A 25,584-nucleotide genomic window follows, 5' to 3' on the forward strand; every position below is an offset into this window, starting at 1 on the left:
CGGTACAGCGCCCAATTGCAGAGATAAGTTATATATTTTAGCAAGGAGGTCACCAGTTTTCTTTTAGCAAGGAGGTCGACATACACACACCAAAGAATACACTCTGATAGACTGTTAAGAGGCTACCTGTAACAAAGGCCACCTGTACTGACAGGTTTATGTCTCTTTTTCTTGCATCACTCCCATCCAAGATCTCCCATTTCAATTCATCTTAGCACAGTGCCACATAAAGTTACCAGAATGGCGCAGAGAGAGAGAGAGAGAGAGAGAGAGAGAGAGAGAGAGAGAGAGAGAGAGAGAGCTTGGAATAGAACTCACAATCTGGTGCTTCCACGTTTCCCATAACAGCTTTCGCCCACACCCTTTCCTGTCTCCTTTCTCTGTGTATCCAAAACATATCTCTCTTTCTCTCTCCACCCTGAATTGTCCTCCAAGGACATTGCCACCCTGAAGGGAGGGTGGCCTGGTGTGTGATTTTTTTCCCCCCTGTGGAAGCAAAGAACTCCCATGTTCTTCTAGATTTAACAGTGAAGAACTTCTCAATTTAGACACTAGAACAGCAATATTTATCTTCATATCCGTTTGCAAATAGCTTTCTGTTTTTTTCTATGGTTAACATACAAGATGCTATAGATGGGGTCATACTTCACAAGCATTTTAATAATGTGTGTGAGAGACGCATACTTTTGTGAGGGAATCTTACTCCTCCAATTGTGATTTGGGAGATTAAGAGTTTTAAAGATTCCAAAAGCAACATACTTTATAAGCTGCCTTGAATGCAATAGTTTTGTTAATGTACTCTTGCAACAAAATTTGCCTTCATCTTTCTCCAATTTTACTACTAATAAAGGCCATTTTTCTTCTCTGATTATGCGCCTGTAAGAGAAACAGAGAAATTTATGGTGGGCTTTGTCTAAATCTACATTATCTTTCATTCACACATTTGTATACTTGACAGATTTTTAATGAAAGGTCTTTCTTGAACTTGGCAGATATTATTCTATGAAAATTATCAGAATGGAGATGGAATCCATTTTCTGTGGAAGGCATTTTTGCCTCTTTGATCTCCAGCAGTTTGGCTCTAATCCTCATCACCCATACACAGGATCTCATTTTACATTCAGCTCACATCTGGCTGTTGTCCTGAGTCAAAAGATAAAGCTGAGTGCTATTCAGGCCGAAACAGTTTTGGGATGTTTATCATGCTAATTGACATGCAGCATAATCTTAACCAATGTATAGGATGCAGAATAATGGTAGTGTGTTAGCACTGTTTCCAATTTCCAGGTTCCGTCTGGCCTCTCATAAATGTGCTGTGCAGGGGCCCCATGCGTGTTATCTGTAGTGACTCATGGAAATGAGGGTTGCCAATCTATCATTAGGGTCATTTGACCATTTGGCAAGTCCTTATAGATGGTTGGCTCTTATCTTTAGATACAGCTGACACATGGTGAAATTATGAATTGTCACTGTACGGTGTGGTCCATTGAAACTACCTTAAAATAACGATGCCTTTGAGCATCAAATTGATATATGCCAGTATTGCATCACTTCCTTGGTGTAGTTATAATGTTGGACTAGGGCCAGGGAGACCTGAGTTCAAATCACTGTTCGGCTATGAAACTCACTGGACGACTTTCAGCACACAAGTTTTTTTAATGTCCGCTCAGTTAATTTTCGATCCTGTTCAAATTGAATCAGGAAGGTCCCACTCTGAAAGCACGTGCGCGCACACTGCCTTGTTCCTGCCACCCAGAACAGAACTCATTCTACACACAGATAAAATAAATAAATAGAGAGAACACTGGTCAACAATGCTCTAGCAAAACCTGTTGCAGCATTGTCTTCCCCACAAGCATGTCAAATGTACTAATTAGTTCATAGATTTCTTTCATTCAGTCAGTCATACGATTTCTATACCGCCCTTCCAAAAATGGCTCAGGGCGGTTTACACAGAGAAATAACAAACAAATAAGATGGAACCCTGTCCCCGAAGGGCTCACAATCTAAAAAGAAACATAAGATAGACACCAGCAACAGTCATTGGAGGTACTGTGCTGGGGGTTTCACTTGCCTTCACCTTCATCTGTATCCATTCCTACACTGTAAGCTGTCTCTTATTTCCCCCAGACTTTCTGAGTGGCAGGGACTGTTTCCTGCAGCCTCTGTGCGGCGTCAGCATACACACCAGCCATGTGCATGGTGACACCATGTGTAGGCTGCAGGGAACAGCCCCACAGCCCCACATGGCCTTTTGGAGAGTGTACGCCGCTGCTGGAAGAACAGCAGAGTAGGGACAAGCAGGTAAGGAGCTGTTTAAGTTACCTGCTTTTAAAGGGAACCATGCCCCGCCTAGCCAGTTCGAACGCTGATACCCGAGCCGCTTTGGCACTTCCCAGAGGAGGCGCCAAACTGGCTCATACACATCCCTAGTGGACTGCTCAGAGCATATTACTCTAGTGCTGTGTCATCTCCATTAGTAGTCAGTTTGTTTCGGGGCCCAATTCAAAGTACTCATCTTGGCCTTTAATAATCTTTGTGTAGAATATCTGCTCTGAGTCCCATTCCCCCATCTAAGAGTTCAGCAGGTGAGTGCAGGAAATTGCTTTTTCAGTGGCATCACGGCCTTCCCCAGAGAGGGTCCACCTTTCCACAAGCAGTGAAGACTTGGCTTTTTCAATAGGCGTTTGGGCTGGTGGACAAGAAATTGTATTCTTGCTCTATTGACTGTTTTTGATTCTAGTATTCTATTGTTGTGGCCGTGTTATGTTTTTGTGGTGGTGGTTTTTGGCTTTGATTGTTTTTATTGTTGATGATATTAGCTGCCTGGAGAGTTTGCAGACTGAAAGGTGGAGCAACAATATTTTCATTATTTATGTATTTATTTCATTTGTACACCGCCCTTCCAAAATGGTCAGGGCAGTGAATAAGCAAATCCCACCAGATCATGTTGTCCTAAGGTGCTTCATGCAGCCACTGTATAAAACCCATTATCTGGGATAACTTGTACTGAACTTCATTTTGGCACAAGCTATTAGTTCAGTATAGGAGAATGTTAATGATCTTAGTGTGGTTGCCAAGGGAAATGTTATCCTGAACTCTTCTCCTTGACAAAAAAATTATGATTTGCTTTTTGTCGTGCAATGAATAGCTTTCAGTTTTGAATTTATGATTATAACTCAGTTTGAATGTATGTTTCCACATGAAATCTAAAAAACACCCTGTCCATAGAATCCTTGTGTTATCTGACAAGAAATTTAGAGCTGTTGCAAGTTGGGTCCCTCCCTCCCATCCATATCTCCACATAATTGTGTCTACCGCCCTCTCTAAGGTATTGATCTTTCATGGTAATGAAGAATGAAAGAAAGTTCACCTACAGTTCAAGAGCAAATGAAAATCCGGGATATGGCCTCCGCCTTCCTGCTCCCTGGGAACTGAGCTATGAAATCAGTTGGTTAATAGTATTCAGTGGCACCCTGCCAAAGTTTCCTTGGGCTTTGCTGCATGTGACAAATTTTCTTTGACACTCAACTGATCATGGCCATCCACTGAGCCCCTCTGTATGAGTCACTGAATCCTTGCTTGTGCATCAGAGTTGATGAATTGCCTTGAATTCTCTTCAGTGTCTGTCCAGTTTCTAAACTTGCTGTTGTACTGTCATTTAGGTTAAAAATGCATATTGTTTAGGACCTCTCTCTGTGTCTTTGTTTTTTTGTTTTTTTTTAATGGAGATGACATTGTCCTTTACTAACTTTCTTTACATGTAAGAGCCAGCCCAGAAATTTAGGAGGTAGACAATGGACAAAATTACCCATCCTCATCACCACAGAGTTCTCAAAGCAGTTTACATAACAAAAGAAAACAGACATTTGTTTATATAACCATCGAAGGCATTGACATAACAAAAGAAAATAGAAGATGGAAGCTGCCTTCTACTTAGTCAGACCATTGGTCCTTGTAGCTCAGTATTGTCTACACCATGGATTCTCAACGTTGGGTCCCCAGATGTCATTGGACTTCAGCTCCCATAATCCCCAGCTCCAGTGGCCTTGGAGTTGAAGTCCAATAACATCTGGAGACCCAATATTAAGAAACCCTGGTCTACACAGATGGGTAGCGGCTTCTCCAAGGTTTCAGGCAGGAGTCTCTCTCAGCCCTATCTTGGAGATGCCAGGGAGGGATCTTGTAACCTTCTGCAAACAAGCATGCAGACGCACTTCCCAGAGCGGCCCTATTCCCTAAGGGGAATATCTTACAGTGCTCACATGTGGTTTCCCATTCAAATGTAAACCATGGCAGACCCTGCTTAGCAAAGGGGACAAGTCATGCTTGCTACCACAAGAACAGCTCTCCTCCCCTGGATTCCTCCCTTAGACAGTTCCTTGACCCGAAAAGGCTCACAAAGGAGGTACCAGCAACAGCCACTGGAGACACACTTTGCTGTGTTGAATAAAGAGATTTGCTCCTCCCACTGCTAAATATTAAGAGCGCCACCACTTTAAAAGGTTAGCAGGAAAATGAGCTTCACAAGAAAGGAAAACTACCCAGATGATCTTATTTTCAGGGAATGCAGGCAGGGTATAGAGCACTGTATAGCAAAACTATAAATGTTATATCATTCCGCATTGATCTGTCCATTGCCTGAGGGAGATGGCAGGTCAGGCTGTGTAGGGCACTGTATCTCTAAGAGTGTTCAGGAGAGACACCAAGTGAATGGCTTTCAGCTCAGTGCATTAGAAGTGTTGCCCAACTATTCCATCCAGCCATGCCAGGGAGGGAATGTGAAACCTTCTGCCTTTCCCAGAGCGGCTCCATCCCTTGAGGGGAATATCTAACAGTTCTAACACATCAAGTCTCCCATTCACATGCAACCAGGGCAGACCCTGCTTAGCTAAAGGGACAAGTCATGCTTGCTACCACAAGACCGGCTCTCCTCCCTGGTGCGGCTGGATGGAATAGTCGGTAGATATTCCAATGGTCTGACTCACTATATGGCATCTTCCTAATTTCCAGTGGAAGCCAGCTCGTTCTGTCACTCTGTTACTTATACTCTGTGACTTCACATCATGCACAGGCCTCCATCTTCATAAGCAAAGGCACTTGGTGCTAGACATTGTGAATGGGGAGGATAAATGAACTTCTTTTTATCCTCTTTACAAGTGACTTGCTTCGGACAAAAACATTAGTCTAGGACACCTACATTAGTCTAGGTGCCACCGTTTAAATTTCTGGGTGCCATGGCTTCCTGGCTCCTGGGATTTGTCACATCCTGCATGAAGTACAACAGAGCAGCCACAAAATATCAGTTCCTGAGCTTCTATTGTTTTTGTTGACATGAGAGCTTTAAAAAAGACCATTCAAGTAGGTAGTAGGAAAATTATGGTTGTCGGCTCTGCTCCTTAAACTGAAGCAATTTGCTGCAGCTGGTGAAATAAGAGCCATCTGGTGGCCAAAAGTGACCAGCCTTTGAGTGCTTTGCAAAATGGGTTTACCAGGCCAGGTTACCAAAAGAAAAGGAGGTGGCAACAAACTGTCATCTGTTTTATAGATGACTCTGCATCATGTTTTTCCCATAGAGAGACAAAATTTCGGTCAAAATCTATGCTTCCAAGTTGGTTCCAGCAAGATAACTTCTGTGGTCATAAACTTCAATTTAGCTGTCGTGCTGACATAATGGACATGCATCAAGACTAAGAGACATGCTTTGAAATAATATTAAATCAGTTGTGGCCTGTGCCATTTTGCTCCTTGAAGCAGAGTACCAAGTGCCCCCCCCGCCAGTCTTTCCTATTTTTTTTAAAAAAAATCTCACATCCGCACTCCTTTCTTCTTTTCAATCACCCCCCCCTCCTTCCTCTTCTGTTGAGAAGTGAAGAAGGAAACGAGCCATTTTGCCTTCTTTCTTCTGCAGGCCATTCATGGCGCGGGGGGGGGAATGCTTGGGAGGCTGCCGAGGTCCCCATAATCTGGCCTCCACCAACCAAATTGGTGATCCTGGTTAAAACCAGGGGCACCTGGGAACTTGATGCTGGTTTGGTTTCTTTCTCTCCTAATATAATCGATATCCAGACATTACATTGTACATTCATACAGGTGTCTATACACAAGCGCATGCATTCATTTTTAAATAAACCTAGATATAAGCTCCCTCGCAATTGTTGGGTACGGCTAAGAAGTGTACTACTGTACATATGTTGAACGTAACATGTGAATAACCATTCGTGCATACAGATCTGTACATATGTACACTGTATACAGATTGCACATGCATTGAACATAATGGCTAAGGTGATGTGCAAAGCAATGCTTCGGCCAATCAGGTAGCACTTCTGTGCACGTCCCAGGCTGCTCCGGCAGTATTGCACAAGCAGGCATTTGTGCAACTAATTAAAACTGCACCCGCAGTGGGTCAGTGTTACTTTCACTGGAAACCATGGAAGTAGCACTGTGCAACTGCAGATGCTCAGTTTTAAGTAGTTTCACAAATGCCCACTCATGTAACACTGTTGGGGATCCCTAGCACATGCGCACTAGCACTGGTGTTGCATTGCATATCATGTCAGCCTGTAGATTTATAGTCTTCTGAAGGGTTTTTAAAAACGTTTTCCAAATCGGGATTTTACACAACACACACATCCCAATTATCTTGCTAAAAAGTTATTTTTCTTTAACTGATCTTCTGTGAGCAGGGTTTCAATTTTCATGCTTTTCTGTTTGTTTTGCTTATATTGTGTTCACAGCTTTACCACCCAGGACAACTGCTAAAGCTTGAAAGAAACCCTTATTTATTTTGTTTTTAAAGCAGAATGTGTCCTCTACAAAATGAAAAAGCTATTGCAAATTATAACTGTTATTCCAAATGGTGGCTTATTGATTTGGGGGGAAAAAAACTTCAAAGAGCTGTTTGAGTTGGATTTTGTTCAAGTGTAGCTGTTGACTGACAAGCCAGCCACACATTTGCCAGATGTGTAACCTTTTAATCTTTGCTTTTCTATCAAAACCAATCCCAAATGTGATAAATCTCAATTTGAATGTCAGATGGATATTCTGAAGACTGCTACAAATTACCTTCTCACTGCATTTCTTGTAGGGCAGCCAGGCCTCCGTGAAGCTATCTCTATGTCCTGCATCACCAATGGAAGTGCAGGAGGCAGAAAAACCAGCCACAGTCCTTCTGTACCTATTGCCAGGAAAGAAACTCTATCATCGGCTGCTAAAAGGTATACTTTTTTTAAAAGAGAAACTATATAAAAGTTAATAAACTTTTAAGAAATGTAGAAACCAAATGAGAAGGTATTCAGTGTGCACCTGAATCATCATGTCTTGAATCTGGAGGTACCCTTCCACTCATAGAAACCCTCTTTTACTCATGAAAGGGTTGTTTTCAACCCAACAGAAGGGCATTGCATGAGAAGAGAGATGCTCACATCCAAATAAGTTCTTTTATTTGTTCATGCTGTTGCACAAGCGTTGGCACAACTGTTTCTCAAGGCCTTTTGATGGTTCAATTCACTTATAGTCTTTGTCTCCCATATTCTCCATTTTTTTCATGGCAGAATGCAAACCCCAGTACATTGTAGCACTGCACTGTGAAAATGTTTCCTATGGCAAAATAATTCATGGAGCAGTGCTAATACATGTTCCACTCATATTTCAATGGATTTAAGCCTATGTATCTGTAAAAGACTGGTTTGCCATGCATAGGAACGTAGGAAGCTGCAGTATACCGAGTCAGGCCATTAGTCCATTTAGCTCAGTATTGTCTACACAGACTGGCAGCAGCTTTTCCAAGGTTGCAGGCAGGAGTCTCTCTCAGCCCTATCTTGGAGAAGCCAGGGAGGGAACTTGGAACTTTCTGCATGCAGATGCTCTTCCCAGAGCGGCCCCAACCCCTGAGGGGAATATCTTATAGTTCTCACACATGTTTCCTATTCAGATGCAAGCCAGAGCGGACTCTGCTTAGCAAAGGGGACAATTCATGCTTGCTACCACAAGACTAACTCTCTTCCCATAGACCAGCTCTCCTCCATAGCTTTGGACTGTAGCTCAGTGGTAGAGTATCTAGTTAACATGTTTTGAATGTTCCTTCTGCAGCTTCTCCAGGCAGTGCTAAGAAGAATTCCTTCCTGGAGAGCCAGTGAGAGTAGACAATATTGAACTAGATAAACCAATGGTCCAACTCGATAGACAGCAGCTTCCTATGTTCCTACCAGTCCCCTTGTCACACACTTCTCCCCACCCCTTCCATCCACCCCAAGTTTTGGCTGCATTTTACCTGCTGTTTAATTTGGTGATGTGTGGCCCCAAAGACGGACGTGGGCTTCAGAAAGGGAGGGACAGAAGCTGTAGGAACAGCCAACTCTTCTGTTAATCTCTCGTGAGCTGGCAAATGACTGACAGCTGTGTGCTCTTCTAAAACATTTTTATTTTTCAAAACACAATGAACTGCAAGCTGCTTTAAAGGATAATACTATAAGAAATACTCTGACAGAAGAATTAGCTATACATGTATATCCATTTCACTAGTTTGTTGTTTCAAAACTGAAAATAGTCGTTAACATGCTTGAAGTCTCCTGTATTCTAATAACAGGAAACAGAAAGACAGGCAAATTTGTGGTTAGCATCTTTTTATTTAAATTATGGAATACCAGAATGTGTAAATGACACTTTATATAAGTTGGATGCAAAGTTTTTACTCTGTGTATAGAAGGAGAGTTCCATAGCACTGCTTCTGTGGACAGAAGAAGCTTCCATTCACAAAGGGAAAACTTTGGATTGAGCCCAGTATTAATGCTCCCCCCCCCCCGCTGCATTAGCTTGAAGGGGAAACTTCTGAAACAACGTTTTTAAAAGATTAAAGAAAATATGAATTGTGGGTTATTTTTCATGGTAAAATGTTTAATGTCCTGATTTTTTTATTGTGACTTGCTTATTTAGCACCTTTATAATATATTTTTAATATTTGGGGTTGTTTTTTTTACACAGAATTCATTCAGACACGGAACCAGCAAAATCTGTTTACGCTCTATTTAAATTTTGCCCCTTGGGGATCTTAACTAGTCTCTCCAATATCTCAGATGAATGGTTTGAGCTCATTGTTGCTGTAGGCAATGGCTTGGATCCAAAGATACCTTCTACTTACACTTCAGGTTCTTTGGGTCCAGTCCAATGAAAGATCATAGCACGTCCAGCAATCTACCATCTGGTACCTTATCGACTGAATGATTCCATGTTTCTTCTGGTGGCTGATTATAGTAGCTGATTTATCTTCTTGTGAAAGTTAAAATACTCAGGTTCGGTATTAAACTGGGAGGTAACATTTTAAAAGACAAGGAAGTTTAGATTACAGAGACAAGAATACATAACCCTGGCCTACTTTTTTGCCATCCGTTATAATTTAGTAAAATAACATTTAATAAAGATAGATGTGTTTAGAATACATTGAGAATACAGAAACAAAGTTGAGTGACCTGCTTCTTATTACTGCAGTTTAAAATAGATTTTTATTTCTGTTGCCTATATTTTTGTTCTTCTTTATCACATTCATATCCTGCCTTTTCTCCAAAGATCTCAATACAACGAGCATTGTTTCCCCCCTCTTATCCACACGCTATCCCATTAAGATGGTTGTGGCTGTGTAGGCGATGAGAGCAAAACTCAAGGAGAAAAGGAAAGTAGTAAGGCATAGGTGCATACAGGTGAAAGGGTCTATCAGCACATTGCAGGTGTATGGTAGTGCTGCTGTGACCTGTGGAAACAATTACAGCAGTAATTTCACCAAGCTCCTACAAGTCCTATGCGGTGGCCAAGATCTCTTGATGTAGCTTACATCAATTTGTGACATGATAGCTGGGCCATGCTGTCTCTGAACTCCAGGTCCACCTAGATTTTTCAGAGCTAGGCTCCCTGTACTTCGTGGGGAAAGGGTTGCACCAGCATAGTTGTAGATATTTTTTGTAGACAGCACCTGATTATACTCAAAATCTGTTACTGTTTGTTCTGCCTAAAGCAGGACTTCTCCAACTTGGGTGCCTAGATGGTGTTGGACTAGAACTCCCAACATCCCCAGCCACCATGGTCAAAGACTCCCTGATAAATCCCAGATGTTGACTACAACTCCCATAATCCCCAGCCAAAGGCCATAGCAGCTGGACATTATGGAAGTTGTAGTCAACAACATCTGCAGATCCCTGTTACAGAAAACACTGCTGAAGACCAATCCCCCCCCCCTTTTAAAAATCACAACTCTCTTGTGAGAAAAAAAAGTTGTGAAAGTCACAATTCTCGCAATTTCTTGTTCTTGTTAGGAAGGGCAGTGTGACGCCATTTTGCCTTCTTTCCTCTGTGAGCTGGGGTAAGCTGCCATACTATCCCTGAGAACTGGCCCACAATTTGCCCCCTGAAGCAACTCACCTCACCCTGTTTCATGGTAGAGATGGCCCTGCAGATCCAGAGAACCATGGGAAATATAGCACATCAATATAATGATGATTGCCAGAGGAGAGCTGGTCTTGTGGTAGCCAGCATGACTTATCCCCTTAGCTAAGCAGGGTCCGCCCTGGTTGCATATGAATGGAAGACTTGATGTGTGAGCACTGAAAGATATTCTCCTCAGGGGATGGAGCCACTGCTCTGGGAAGAGCAGAAGGTTCCAAGTTCTCTCCCTGGCAGCATCTCCAAGATAGGGCTGAGAGAGATTCCTGTCTGCAACCTTGGAGAAGCCACTGCCAGTGTGTGTAGACAATACTGAGCTAGATGGACCTATGGTCTGACTCAGTATATGGCAGCTTCCTATGTTCCGATGATGATGATGATAAACTTTATTTGTTAGCTGCCCCATAACAAATCGTTCTCTGGCAGCTCGTGACACAACATTAAAACATCTAATAAAAACATACAAAATCCATATATCCATACAGTATTATATGCAATATTAATAGAAATGATACTCAAAGTGTACAGTATCTATCTATTACTAATAGCCTAAACATTGGTAGTTCCTTAGCACCAGTTGAGCCCTGACTTAGGATGTAACAACCTGGGAAGCCAAAATGACAATCTTTGATTCGCTGTAAGATACCTGGTTTTTGAAGACTATCACAATACCAGCAAGTAAATGCTGCCAATACAGCTGTCATAATAGTCTTCAAAGTTGTTTTCTTTAATGGTAAGACATTTTTCTACAGTTTGTTTTTCCATACTCTATTGCCTTGCCAGAAATCCTGGAAAAAGTTGAAAGCTGGAGTTGATGTGTTAAGAAATTTGAACTCAACTTTTCTTTAGCCTAGCCTGTATGGTACATCCTGGAGTACCCTCTAAGGCAATGAGGCCAAAGCTCCAATTTATTTGCAAGGTCCCATGAAGCATGTTCTCTAAACCAATGACATACTTGTCCCGGTAAAATAGTAGGGCTACTGTCTATCAAAGCAAACAGGAAATAAAAGTTGTTGTTTTCTCTATTGGTTGTTCTGACACTTATCATTTCTTTCTTTTTTTCTTTTGGGACAAATAACTGTACACATTTTTGTTTCAATTCTGTTGTTTGCTTTAAAAAATACCTTTTTATATACCTTTCTTATACTTTGTTTTGCAGCGGTACAGAAAAAAAGAAGGAAAAACTTCAAGGACAAAGAGAGAGAAAAGAGGACTCTCATTCTAATGATCAAAACCCTCAGACTCAAGCGTCACCTTCACCTTCTCCCCAGCCCTCTTCACAGACTCACCCAACACACAGGCAGACCCCAGAAGTCAAGAGCTCTGCTCCAGGCAAAAGGTTTCCTAACTACCCAAGTACAGAGCTAGGAAGTGGTTGCCATAATACTAACACTCAGCTTGGTGTCCCAATAAAAAGCATGTGTGTGTTCTCTCTTCTCTGAAGTGACACATAATGGGTAGGACTCTACCCATCTCCCTCAAAGGAATGCAAAACTCTCAAGCTTCACCTTTCTCTTTGTCTGAGAAAGGCAGTTCCCTTCCTGGGCGTGTCCATAAAATCTCATTGGTGAGCAGCTGTAGCTTGCTTGATGTGTCTACCAAAATTCTGGAGTTCAGTTCTCCTTTGGGGGTGGGTCTGTAGTTCAGTGATAGTGTTTGCTTTGTATGCAGAAAGTCTCAAGTTCAGTCCCTGGCATCTCCAGGTAGGCTGGTAAAGACTCCTGCCTGAAACCTTGGAAAGCAGCTGCCAGTCAGTGTAGACAATATTGAGCTACTGTAGATGGACCAGTGTTCTGACTAAGGCAGCTTCCTGTGTTCCTAGGTTCCTATTTCCACTAAAATTGATCTCTGGTTAGAGCACTGGCAACTCCCACCTCAGTCCTTGGAAAAGCGGCTGCCAGTCATTGTAGACATTACTAAGCTCAATGAACCAATGGTTTGGCTTGGTATAAGGCAACTTCATGTGTTCATCACCAGAGCTCTACCACAGTGCAACTTCAGCCAACGGGAGGGAATGTTCCTGGGACGGTGACTTGAATGGTCAGACCATCCTCGCACTGCATGAGCTGCCCACCCCACCTATACCTGACCGTCCACCCACTCCCATCACCTCCTGGACAATAAGTCCTTTGTAAATGGGGAAATGTTTCATTTTAATGGATCCACTGTCCCATCCAATTGGGTTTTCAGCATTTCACTTTAAATCATGATATTCAGATCTGTTATTATAACAGAAAAGATTACTCTGGATTATAGAGGCATTCCATAGTCTCCTACAGTGTTCCTTGTAACAGGAATTCCTAGATGTTGTGACTACAACTATCATCAACCCCAGTTGCCAAAGGACATTGGCGACTGGGGTTGTTGGGAGTTGTAGTCAACATCATCTGCAAATCCCTGTTCTAGGGAACACTGGTCTCCTGAAAACACACCTAGCTAATATTGTGACCTTCCTGCCCCACAAGTGTGTGTGGTGGCATATTGTACTGACAGCCCATGACTCAGCTTGGTACCTTGTTAATCCTTAATTTTGGCTCCTCCTTCTCAGGCTCCTTCTCAATATCTTTGGTATTTGTATGGCTTTCTCTTTCAGTCTTTGCTTGGGGGCACGAGGGTCTGTTTCACCACTCACAGCTGAGCTCAAATTCTTCATATTGCCCTCCCCACTAAATTAACTTCCTGCAATTCAAGCAAAAAGATAAAAGTCATAAGATTGTCATCCAGAAGGGTCATCAACACAATAGTGTGCTCTTACCCTAAAAAGGAAATTGTTCAACAGGTGTTTATTTTATTTGCATTTGACATACAGTATTTATATGCTGCCTAAAAAAAGCAGTTTGCAAAAGTTAAAATTCAAAGACCATAAAAATTAAAAACAATGCAAACATTTCAAAGCAACTTAAAAATTAACAAGAAGCCTGGTTAAACAGTTGCATTTTGAGCATGTTTCTAAAGGTTTCAGAGATGAAGCTCTTATTTTGACAGGGAGCGCATTCCAGAGTCTCGGGATGGCGATAGAAAAGGCTCGACCCTGAGTTGCCAAAGACATGATATTCTGGGCAGACCTCCCCAGATAATCTTAATGAGTGGTGGGACTCATGAAGAAGGTAGCATTCACTAAAATATTCAGTAGTCGTCATGCATGCATGCATTGAAGAGCAGTTTGGCCCTTAACAAATCCATATATGATTGTGCTACATGGGAGATTGATAGATCTCTTTGGAGAGTGTATCAAGATGTTACTGGATTCCAACCAAGCAGCCCAGTTGGATGGGATAGTGAGTCCATTGACATGTACATATGGTCTACCTGTGTGACCTCTGCACAAGAAGAAAACGCACATTACCATGAATTTCTTGAAATAACAACAAATATTTATATACCGCTTTTCAACAAAGGTTTTCAAAGTGGTTTACATAGAGAAATAATAATAAAAATATAAAAAACTGAAAGAGATATAACCATCTCTGACATCTGCGCTACTGCACAGTTCCTCGCACACACTGCTAGCTAACACCCTGCTGCAAGCAGACATTTCTGGACCAAGATGGTGGGCTTTGCTTATCAGCTGGTTTTCAGCAGCCTACTATGCTGTATACAATGGCTTGAGCCCAAGTGATCTTCAGGCTTCACTTGCCAACTTGATCAGGGAGATGTCAAGCAGAGAAATAGTTCAGTTCAAGTTCAGTGCGCTCAGTTCAAGTTCATGTACACCTGTGAATGCAGAGGATAAAGCTGAAAAATAAATTCCTATGAATTTGGTATTAAAATCCTTAGTGCTTTGCAACAATAATAATCTGCACACAGACTTTGGGTTTATTTGAAATGATCCATATGGACCTTTCTTCAAGAAGAACTCTAGAGCAGATCACAACAAAGAAACTTATATATAAATATATTAGTACTACATAAAATTTAGTAACTGAGACAGATAAATAGAGGGACAGGTAAAATCAACCCTTTAAAATGCATCTCCCCCCCGCCCCAACATGGAAATGCTTCCTAATCAACCAGTTCATAACATTCGATGCAGCTCCTTACACACACACACGTTTAATAGCCCCTCATAAACTCTTCGTTACTTTGCACAAACCTATCTTAAAGTGGACTTTGGTCTGTCCTGCTGCCTGGCATCTTACTGTATAAAGGCATCTGTTATTAGTGTGTTAACCTGCTACTGCCTAAGTGCAGCACAAAAAAAGAGTGTATGTTGTGCTTCTAATATTTGACTTCATAACTATTCTCACACTTAACTTTTTTCCCCTTTTGCTTTTTAAGGTCTTGTGGAAATAAGCTTGCTGTTGGTAGCTTGCGCATCCTCCCCACCCCACCCCGGAAAAGCGTTCTTAACTGGATGAGTTGCAAGGCTGTCAATTGGGCAGTTTGGACATGAAGCAAATTTCACCCTCTTTAATATGCATTGCAACTGAAGGCAAATGGAAGAAAGCTTTTAAGGATTTTAGGCTGCAATCCTGAGCATACCTCCCAAGGAATAAGGCCCATGGAGCTCAGTGGCCAGCATGATGCACAGTTGTCTGACTCTCTGAGATGGCCGCACTCAAGAAGGAAGCCCTGGTAGTCTTATGAAAGAGCACTCTTCCGCAGCTTCTTTGTGCTGCCGCAGTTGCGCACTGTTGCTTCCATTGGGAACAGTTGAAGTAGTGTTGTAGAGCTGTGGCAGCTTTGATTTTAAGGAGTTGTACATGAATGCTCATGTGCAAGACCACTGGGGTTGCCTTTGATGAGTATAGCAGCCAGGCCTGTAGCCTGGTGCACCAGTGTGTATCTGCCCCCCAATTTTTTTGTTTTTACAAACAATTTCTAGATAACTGAATGTTGCTTGAATAAAAGGCCAGATAAGCTGCCCCCCCCTTTTTTGGCACCCCTCCTAAACTTTTGGGCTAGCTACAGGCCTGGCAGTAGCCTCTACACATCAATAACATCGACAGAAGACTATGTATCACATCAGTCTTCCTCCAAGGAACCCAGAGCAGTGTATATGGTTATGTTTATCCTCACAACAACCCTGTGAGGTAGGTTAGACTGAGAGGTACATGACTGGCCCAGAGTTCATGGCTGAATGGGGATTTGAACTTGAGTCTTCCTGGTCCTAATCCAACACTCTAACCACTTAGCCATGCTGTCTGTATTGCACTATGAAGCTCTGAATTACAGCTGGTGTGTGGGATGACCACACTGCTCATTCACCAGAGGCGACTGGTGAACATCATACTGATTATCTTTGCATGTTACAAAGTATGGGAGAACATAGCACATAATCATAACAGCAATGATTATTTGTATTGCACTTCTGAGTGTTCAACATTATTCGCACATTATTACAACTTCAAACATCGCTATAGGGTTAGGTATTATGCGTATTTTGCAGGTGGAGGATTGAAGCTTACTTTAAGGCCCACCCTCTTGAGTTTTTCACTGAGATGAGATTTGAACCAGAAACTTCCTGGTTCACAGCTTAATGCTTAGCCACTACTTCAGTTTGGTTTTAACTGGTATTTTGAGGTAAAGATTTCCAGCTGGTTTTGGTGAGATTTTTTCCTCTCTACAAGCAGCATCAAAAAAATTAATATATTTTATTCTCAACCTTCTTCTGAAATTCATTTTTTTAAAAAATGACACACTAGAGATTTAAAAGAAGTTGCCCTTTTGACTGTTTCCACGCATCCAGTTAGGTCATTTTCTCTCATACTAATTTCTGGAGGTTTTTGGGGTTTGCCTGAAGGATGTCTTGGCCTGGCTCTACCTCCCAACTCCTGCTGCTTGATCCTGTCTTCTTTGTCTCCAATACCAATTCTTGTGTTGTCTCATTAGTTCTTGGTCTAACAAAAAAAATAAATCTGTTTCTTTCTAGTGTAAAGAGAGCTATGACAATTGACAAATCACATGGTGCATGGGAAAGTTCAGAAGACAGTCGTAACAAATTAATGAGGGCAACTTCCGCATCAAAGCTGATATCAAAAAGTGGCAAGAATGCAGACAAGTAAGTACTTCTGGGTGACGCTGAAATGCTTTGGTGTACACATGATGCTCCAGAACATTTGGACTGCCCCATTCTACACAGAAAAGCAAAGAGAAGGCTAGAGTACAGGCTACCAACCTGGGGCCCCACGTGGAATGTCCAGGTGATCCATGCAAAACCTTTGTTATGCTGAATTTAATTTCCTTCTTGTTAAGGAAAGTACTTTTCTAAATACTCCCCCCCCCCCTTTATTTTTAGGAGCCTTATGAAAACATATTATATTAATAGAGTGGGGTTCCATGGGTAATACTTGAGCATCTGGGTGGTCCATAGGTGCAAAAAGGTTAAAGAACCCCTGGGCTACACAAACAGATGTTGGAATTTAATGACACAAAATCTGCAGCAAAGATACTTATTAGCCCCCCCCCCCCGCCCCCGCCAAATACACCACCTCACCAGAATATGGGCACTGAACTTTATTGGCTGCAAAGGTGGTCAAGTACTACTCTCCAAGATTCCAAATTGGGCAGCCCACCCTAGCTCAGAGACTTGCAGCAGCTGTGTTTTCTACTGCTGGTTCCTCACAGCCAACACATTTTAGATACGCTGTCAACCTTAACCGGATATTTCGCTCCGAGTCTTAACTAGAAAAGCAGCCTTTAACTCAAGAGTCCACCATGTCGTTTTTAGAGGATGTGTAAACTTTATGTTTACATATACAAGAAAATTACATATACAAGAAAATTTTGTACATGGAGCTTTAAAAAACACCTGATTTAAGTAAAAATCCGATTTTAAAAAAAATTATCTGTTTCCATATAGATGACAACTATGGTAGTTAATTTTTATGTTTGCTGTTATGCTTGATGACTTTATGTTCCAAAATATCAGTGTCAAGGTATCTTAAGATCTAGTTTTTCAAACCAACGTCATACATCTACTAACAACATCTTGTATTTCTCTCCCCAGACACAAAGATGTCATCGTCAGCCAAGGTAATTGGAAACACTTGTTTTAAAATGGACCTTTCTGTTCAGGATAAGAGTTTTAACTTTTGCTAACGATTAAGAAAAATGAATGTATTTCTGTAACCAATTTAGGGGCCTGATAAATTTATCCTAAGATTTAAATCAACTTTTTTTCAAGATGCTATTCATAGTTTGGTTCTAAGTATACTGCATTTATTGGCATGGTTTTCTATTTAAAGATGAAAAAAGCATCATTTTTAGCAGACATATGAAGAGCTTTTCCATTCATTTCTATGAATGAGCCAGATCAACATGTGCATTCCTTTGTACGTTTGGATCTGCTACCTTCTCCTAAAGCTAAGAGGAACTATTCACATTCCCCAGCAATTGAAACAGTACAAGTTGCTTGTATGGAGCTCTGAATTGGAAATCAAGCATACAGGGAAATCTGGTTAATTACAGCGTAAATATGTGTGTCCAGAAATATGGCCATTGTGAATGTCGCTTGACTTTCATATAGTATTAGTTATTTTTATTTGTGTTAGTTTTGTTTCCCACATACACATTCACTCTTTCAAAATACTAGACCAGGCTTGGAGTGATAGACTTCAGCCAGGACAGGCAACACCTGTAAGTTGTTTTATTTCTGTCCCATAACCAGCAAAAATGTCAACCCGAGAAAAGAACAACCAAGGTAAGGATTAAAAATTATGCTAGCTGGTTGCTTTTGAGTTAATTGCTCTTTTTGATCTTTTATTTGGCTTTTTGTTCCACCAAAGCATACCAGTTCAGCCCATTCCATTTTAATAGAAATTTATTCCTATGTTTGTATTTAATTTCAACATTTTATTTGAGAAACATCACCGTTTCCCTGCCCCTTCAAAAAAAACCAAAAAACAAATATTAATTGGTGAGCATGTAATTTCCTCCTGATAATAGACATAACAGACACCCAAATGACTTGTTACCCAGGCAGTTGTGTTCTAACTGCATCTTGAAATGCCAACTAAAAGATCCCCTTTGCCCTCAGTAATCTAGGTTACCAATCATGTAGATTAACAGAAATGGAGGAGCTTTTAAAACATCCTCCTATAATAATACCTAAGAGAAAGGTTTTTGTTTCTTTATTAGTAAATCATGTTTGACTGTGTGGCTGCTGCTAACTTATTTTAGAGCGAGAATATGGCTAGTAATTTTAGAATGTATGTACACTTTCTGTTAGCCAAGGAGCTCATTCTTGATTCGTAATTATTGCCTTTGATCTGCAAGCGTTACTAAAGCATGAAGCTTGAAACTTGGAGCATGCTAGCTCAAGTGCATGCCACATATTACATACCTTTTGCTTTAAGTTTAAAAAACCTCGCTTTTTGTTATGCTGTTCTTCACTCTTCTGTCTGCACTATTCTCTGCTGGAGGTAGTTTAGGGGAGAGAGGTGGTACCTTCATCTATTCTGTACGACTTAATTACTTGCTATCTATAACTCTCTGTTTTGCCCTGGGATGGTGTCCCTTATTTGCTTCTGTTAGTCTCTTGTCCAGATGTTGCATTTTACTCCATTATAGGATTTGTGTGTCTGTGATATGATCCCTGGGGTAGCGGGTGGAGCTTTATAACCGTTTGGTTTCTTTTATCCCTATGATTCATTACTGTCTCCTTTGGTTCAACATTATACTGTTTTATTGATTTGAACAAACATAAAATGGGGATAACGGGAAATAGATCTGACAAGGTGAGTGGGGAGGCTCTCACTGATTAAATGCACAGTAACAAAAAAGCTAGTGTTGTATTTTTAAAATTATATTGGCAATGAAAGCCTTGGAAAGGATATTTAGATGCGGTGACGTGTCTATACCCACAAAGATTAGAATCGTTTAGACAATGGTTTTTCCCGTGACACACTATGGATACGAAAGCTGAAGAAGCAAGATAGAAAAAATATTGACGCTTTTGAACTTTGGTGCTGGAGAAGACTTTTGAGGATACCATGGATAGCCAGGAAAACAAACAAATGATCATAGAACAAATCAATCCAGAATGTTCATTTGAGGCACAAATGGCCAGGCTTAAACTATCATGCTTTTGACACATTATGCGAAGACCCAGCTCCCTTGAGAAGTCCATAATGCTGGGAAAAGTTGAAGGAAAGAGAAGAAGAGGATGATCAGCAGCAAGGTTGATTATGACAGCGATGAATGCAGCACTGAGAGACCTTAAAGGCCAAGTTGAAGACAGATCATCCTGGAGAGAATCTAACTATGTGGTCGCTAAGAGTCTACACCAACTTGATGGCACTTAATCAATCAGTCAATGATGCACAGTACAATGCCAGAGTTGGCCATCAATTGGCACTGCTGCATGTGTGACAGGCACTGTAACTGGAAACAGTACAAGTAGCGCTGTGCAACTTCGAGTGCTCAGTTTTAAGTAGTTGCACACTCATGCAGCACTACTGGGGCTGCCTGCCATGCATGCATCAGCATTGGCCAATTCTGGCATTGCATTGTGTATTTTGTCAGCCATTGTGTTTTATGTGGTGTTTTGCTAAGCTGCTATACAACACACTCTTTAACTTGCTGGGATACACATTGATGAGGTGGCTCTTGTAAGTATGACATTGGACCAAAAGAGACATTTGAGCAAGTAATCTTGTTTTTTAATATAAGCAAAATAACTTAAATAATGATTGACGTTGCATTTCAGAAAGCAAAATCTTTGCAAAGGGTATTTGTTCCAAAGCTGTCAAACTATGCTTCTAATTAGCATGTAGTATTTCCTGGATTTCTGCCCTACCCCCCAATAGTTTTATCACTTGATAATACTACCAGCCATTTTCCCTTTATTTGTTGGTAGCTCCCAAGTGACACTAAACCAAATATAGGTCATTCATTTTATTCTTTTAAAATGTTTTAAAATTGTGAAATGCATTTGTGGTTGTCAAGTACATAGCGGCATAGAACATGTTGAATTTATCTTTCTTCATAGAAGTTACCTCTTCTCTTGCATCAATTTGCATTATGTACATTTACATGATGGACTAGCCTTGGACCAGTTCCAACACAGTCCTGATTTCAGGGGACCCATTAGTGTGTTGATTCACATACAGTCTCCAGAATAGTGATTGGGTGACTTTCCATTATGAATAATTCTTCTACACATAGCCAGAGCAAATTTGCCATGACCACCATCTTGCCACAAACTTACAGGCTACCTGTAGCATCAGTCTGGCCATCTGCAAATACTCTTCTTGGCCTTTGCTTAATTTTGTGTTCAGCTGGAATACAAGCCACCATGCTGTATATGCATAGTGGAAAGAATTATGGAGATTCATGTTCTTCAGATATTGATAACAAACTTCTAAGGGACACTGACTGCGTTTGTATGTTGTGCTGATTCTGGAAATAGAGATGTGCAGAACCGGTTCGCTTGTGAACCAAACCACTGCAAACCGGGCCAGCTAGAGCGGTTTGATTGCGAACTGCTTCAAACCAGTTTGAGCTGGTTCGTCAAACTGACTGGCCTAGCTGATTGGTTTGATCAAACCGGTTTGCTTTCGTGTGGTTCATTCCAAATTTGGACGCAGTTGTGTATGAGCTTTAAAAAAAACAAAAAAACACAAATTTTGAGCCCTTCAAATACCTTAGAGCTATGAGCCTGTTCAGATGCGAAGAAGCCCTGAAAAGCTATGGGTTTGCATGCTCCCTCCTCTGCCTCTGTTTTTTCTGGTCATACAATTGGGAATAATAAATAAATAGATAGATAAATAAAAATGACTTCCATCTCATCATTAGAACAGGTATCAATTACAATGTAATTGCCTGTAACTTAATTGTTCTCCCCCCGTTAAATCATTCAAAAATCAACTCTAGGGCATTTTGGTTATCACTCAAAAGCCTGATACAAATCCATTTTATAATATGTTTTTAGGTAAACAAGAAGAGGGTCCCACTCCCTTTTAAATGCTTTAAATTTATTTCTTAATAATGCCGTTAGCTTTGCCATTTCTGCCAGCTCTAGCACTTTAAATATCCAGTCTTCTTTACTCGGACAGTCAGTATCTTTCCATTTGTATGCAAATATCGATCTTGCTGCTGCTGTTAAATACATAAAAAGGATCCATTATTTCCTAGGCAGTGAGCTATTATCGATGCCTAGCAATATTGTTTCTGGGCTCTTAGGGAAAGTCATTTTAAACACTTTCTTGAGCTCATTATATATCAAATTCTAATAACATTACAAGTTCACCATAAATGTATATAGGAACCCTCCTCTTTTTTACACTTCCAACATTTATTTGACATGTTATTGTACATTAAAGCCAACTTCTTAGGAGTTAGATGCCATCTATACAATTGGGAATTTTGACTTATTTATACTGTGGCTCATGTGAATCCATGAGCTGTGATTTGACTCTAATTAACAGGCCAGGATTTGAAAACAGAGTTTGACATGTAGTTAACAAACCAGGAAGTGAAACTGAGTTAAATCATCATCCCCAGCTTTGCATGAACTGTGGACCCATGGTTTAAACAGGCCAGAATTCAGTGTCACAGCTTTGTGTTGCTGAGGCAGCAGGAGGGGAGCGCACAAACCTGCAACTCTCTGAGGTTTATTCGCATCTGAATTAGTCCAGTGCTGCCAGTTCTTTGTGGTACACAAAATCTATGTGAACATCTCTTAGAAAAAGCATAGACACATATTCAACACAAATGTATGTTGGATCTCACATTTTCTGTAAATGATTGGATTTTTGTAATTGGAGTTTTATTTAACCCTGCCTTTTGCAATAGCTTCAAGGTGGCTTACAACCAAACAATTGAATTACATCTTCCTGGAGATGCCAGGGATTAAACTTGGGGCCTTCTGAATGCATAGCATGTGCCTGGGATCCACAAATGCAGTCTTAGCTCACTAGCCAGGCATTATTTGTGGTTGCCACCAATAATGTCCCTGCTGCAGAGAGTATCCTGAGCTCTGCAGCACCAAGTGTGCAAGGGGGAGTGATTTTTGTCAATCTCTCCTTCACCTCAAAGTGCCCTGTGACCCCCAAGAATATGTCATGGGGATCACGCTGAGAGGCTCTTCAGGCAAATGCTGTCAGCCTGGACAGTGGGCAGTCGGGGCTTCTGAGCATGTCAGCAAAGGGGCAGAAGGGGAGCATGTCAGCGGCGGAAGCAGGGAGCTGCAAAATGACCATGTCTTTCCCTCACCCTTCCCTTTGTTCTGTCTTTAAATCGCGCTAAATCTTGAAACAGCAATAGCCAAGTGTGTATGTGCATTTTTTTAAAGAAACACATGGAATCCTTGAAACCAGCATTAAGAACATGCTGTGACTTTTAGAATCTGTTCTAATGGTTTAATAAATGTTCTGCCATGTTTGGCCTTAGATCAAGGATGCAGCTATGTGCCAGTACCTATTTTAAGTACTTTGCTTTTAACTTGGCTGCACGTGAAATACAGCCTTTGTGCATTGCTGCCAGAAGCAGCAGGTCCCTACACGCAGTGTTGTTTAGCAATAAGGGTAGTAATGAAATACAGGATTATCTATTTAAGTACCTGATTTGAATTTTTGAAATTACGAGGCGCACCCCCTCCCCTAAGGCTGGATTCTTCATGAATTATCTTGTACACTGTACATAAAGCTATATATACGTACAGGTTTTCTTTTTGCCCTCCCCTTTTTTTTGTTCCTTAAAGCTAATGAAGAAGTTGGGAAGATAGCATATTTTGTGCACGATTTAACACTTTTTGCAGTTTACCAGCAACAGTGAAGTAACTCTAAAATTTAGTACCATGTTACAGTTTATATGTTGCCTTCCAGTAGTCTTGTTTTTAAGGTAACTAGAAAGTAGTTGTGATTAGCGCCTGAAATGTGAATAGTCAGACTGGAGAAAATAAGGTGCATATGTGATACTTCAAAAGTAAATTCACCAAATGCATGGTACAAGCTTACACCTGTCCTACTCAGCATTGCAAAGGCAAATACCTGCATCTGTTGTTGGAACTTAAAGCAAAGAGGTTCGCTAAGACAAATAAATGGTCATAGCTCAAAGACAGAGTACATGCTTAGCTTGCAGAATTTCCCAGGTTGACTCCCTGGCACATTCAGGTAGGGCTAGAAAAGACCCCTTCCTGAAACCCTTGAGTGTTGCTGCCAGACAAACAGTGGCCTTACTCGGTATAAGTAAACTTCAGATGTTTATATATGGTTTACACAATTCTTCTGTAGTCAAGAACAAGAGAGCGCGAGTCAACATATTGCTTTCAGATGAACAAGAGTCCATGTGCATACATGTATGTCAAAGCATACAATCCTTTAAATGTTGTCCTATAAGTAGTATCATTGGAATCACTGTGGTGCCTATCTGGTTTGGGGGTGTGGTGATATTTATAAAAGCTCCCGTTGCATTCATAATCCTTACTATCGGGGGTGGTTCAAGGCATTTTGGCATCTGATGTGAAGAACAATATCACACACACACACACACACACACACACACACACACACACACACACACACTTGCTGATGGATACTCAGTAGGGATGTGCCTGAACAGGCTTGGGCAGTCCCAGGTGGGCCAGGGAGCAATTCCCTTAAGAAGCAGGCAAGAAAGTCCTTACTTGCTTCGCTGCCATCCTGCTGCTTTGCCAGGCATGGCGCTCGCTCTTACAAAGGCTACATGTGACTGTGGCGCTGATCCCTGCAGCCTGCGCGTGGTGTCAGCACACACATGGCCACCGCTCACAGGCTGCAGGGAACAGCACCGCAGCCGCTTGCAGCCTTTGGTAGATCGAGCACGGGCCCGGAAAAGTGGCAGGACGGCAGCGGAGCAGGTAAGGACCTGCTTACCTACTTCTTAAGGGAACCGCTCCCCGCCCCGCTGAACTGGTTGGTTGCAGGCACCCGAGCCGGTTCAACCCTTCCCTAAGGAGGTGCTGAACCGGTTTGTGCACACCCCTAATACTCAGCATTCTCAGGCCATGCTGTTGAAGCAATAACAGCATGCAGGCAGCCTCAGACTGTGCCACCAAGCAGTGGATCAAAGAGTGGAAAATGAATGTCATGCCCCATTGGGGTGAGGAAGGACAGTGGCAGCTGTGGGTGGCAGGGAGGTCTATGGGTTGATACCTGTGGTGGGAAGCCAGTGCTTGTTGCCCCCTCCTTGCACCTGAGGCAACTGTTTTACCCTGCCTCATGGAAGGTCAGCCCCTGCTTACTACGAAAATCAAGGTTGTGACTCCAACCAAGTGGCTGATGACATACTGACAGAATTGTTCAGGATTAATCTCATGCCTTCTGCCTCTTCAAATCCCTTTTTGTGCTTCTGTTTGCTCAAAGAAATAGCTTGTATGTTCTTAAGTGTTTGAAAAAGTCAAGGTGCAAGCAGGTAGACAGAGGAAGCATTCTTGAGGTAAACAAGAAGTAACTCATCTCATTATATTTTACCAAAAAAAACCCTTTTAAAACAGTTGGGAGGGAACTGATAAAGTTCAGTTTGATGTTCTGGAACACAGTAATTAAGCTAATATAAGTTAAAAGCTGCTTCTCTTAGCTTGTATTTACAGGAATTTGGCCCAGGCAAGCATATTCTTTTGAAAACACTTTTGTTGATATGCTGCCATATGTACAGTTTCCAAAAGAGTGTGTGTGAGAGTGTGCGTGTGTGCGCGCATATGTGTTTTCCAGTCAGGTTGGTCATAATTTGTTTGCACAGACATTTTAATCAAAAAATGCCTGAAAATGTGTTCAAAGAGCTCTCAAGCTTCCATAGTGCAGAAGAAAACAATGCTTCTGGTGGTTCCCCCCCCCCCCACTTCTGCCATGAGAAAACACAAGGGAGGCCTGGTGTCTTTGTGGCCTCTATTTATAACCTAAACGTACGCAGGCACGATGCTTTTACTTCCCTGTTTCTCTCCTGACGCCACGGAGCTCCCTTAGGAGCGCTCTGTCCGCATTTCCAGGATTCAGTAGGCAGCACTCAAAGCTGCTCTCTTCTGAAGAACAAAATATGCCTGCTGGGAAGCGATACCAGCTTGTTCTTATTTCAAATTATCTGCAGTGTCTTCTTTCCACTCACAAACGTAATGGCAATTGAGCTGCAAAACCTGGAAACCTACATGTTGTGGTCCAGCTTTTGAATTTTAAAAGAACCTAACACATAGTTTTTATATTATGCTATTTACACACAGTTTACCAGATGTTA

The 25,584-nt window shown here is 41.5% G+C and overlaps 1 protein-coding gene across 10 annotated transcripts in view; it reads left to right on the forward strand.

Moving 5' to 3' along the window:
* EML4 (EMAP like 4) overlaps nt 1–25,584 on the forward strand; it is a 217,536-nt gene that overhangs the window by 124,454 nt on the left and 67,498 nt on the right. For 6 of the 10 annotated variants that reach the window (XM_053311351.1, XM_053311356.1, XM_053311371.1 and 3 more), the window contains 5 exons: nt 7,091–7,220; nt 11,594–11,773; nt 16,307–16,435; nt 17,384–17,409; nt 18,044–18,076. In XM_053311351.1, coding sequence (XP_053167326.1) covers nt 7,091–7,220; nt 11,594–11,773; nt 16,307–16,435; nt 17,384–17,409; nt 18,044–18,076 — 498 coding nt within the window. The remainder of the gene's footprint in view (nt 1–7,090; nt 7,221–11,593; nt 11,774–16,306; nt 16,436–17,383; nt 17,410–18,043; nt 18,077–25,584) is intronic. The other 4 variants (XM_053311345.1, XM_053311340.1, XM_053311357.1 and 1 more) reach the window with 3 other exon arrangements.

This window comes from Hemicordylus capensis, chromosome 1 (genome assembly GCF_027244095.1).
Source record: "Hemicordylus capensis ecotype Gifberg chromosome 1, rHemCap1.1.pri, whole genome shotgun sequence".
NCBI lineage: Eukaryota > Metazoa > Chordata > Lepidosauria > Squamata > Cordylidae > Hemicordylus > Hemicordylus capensis.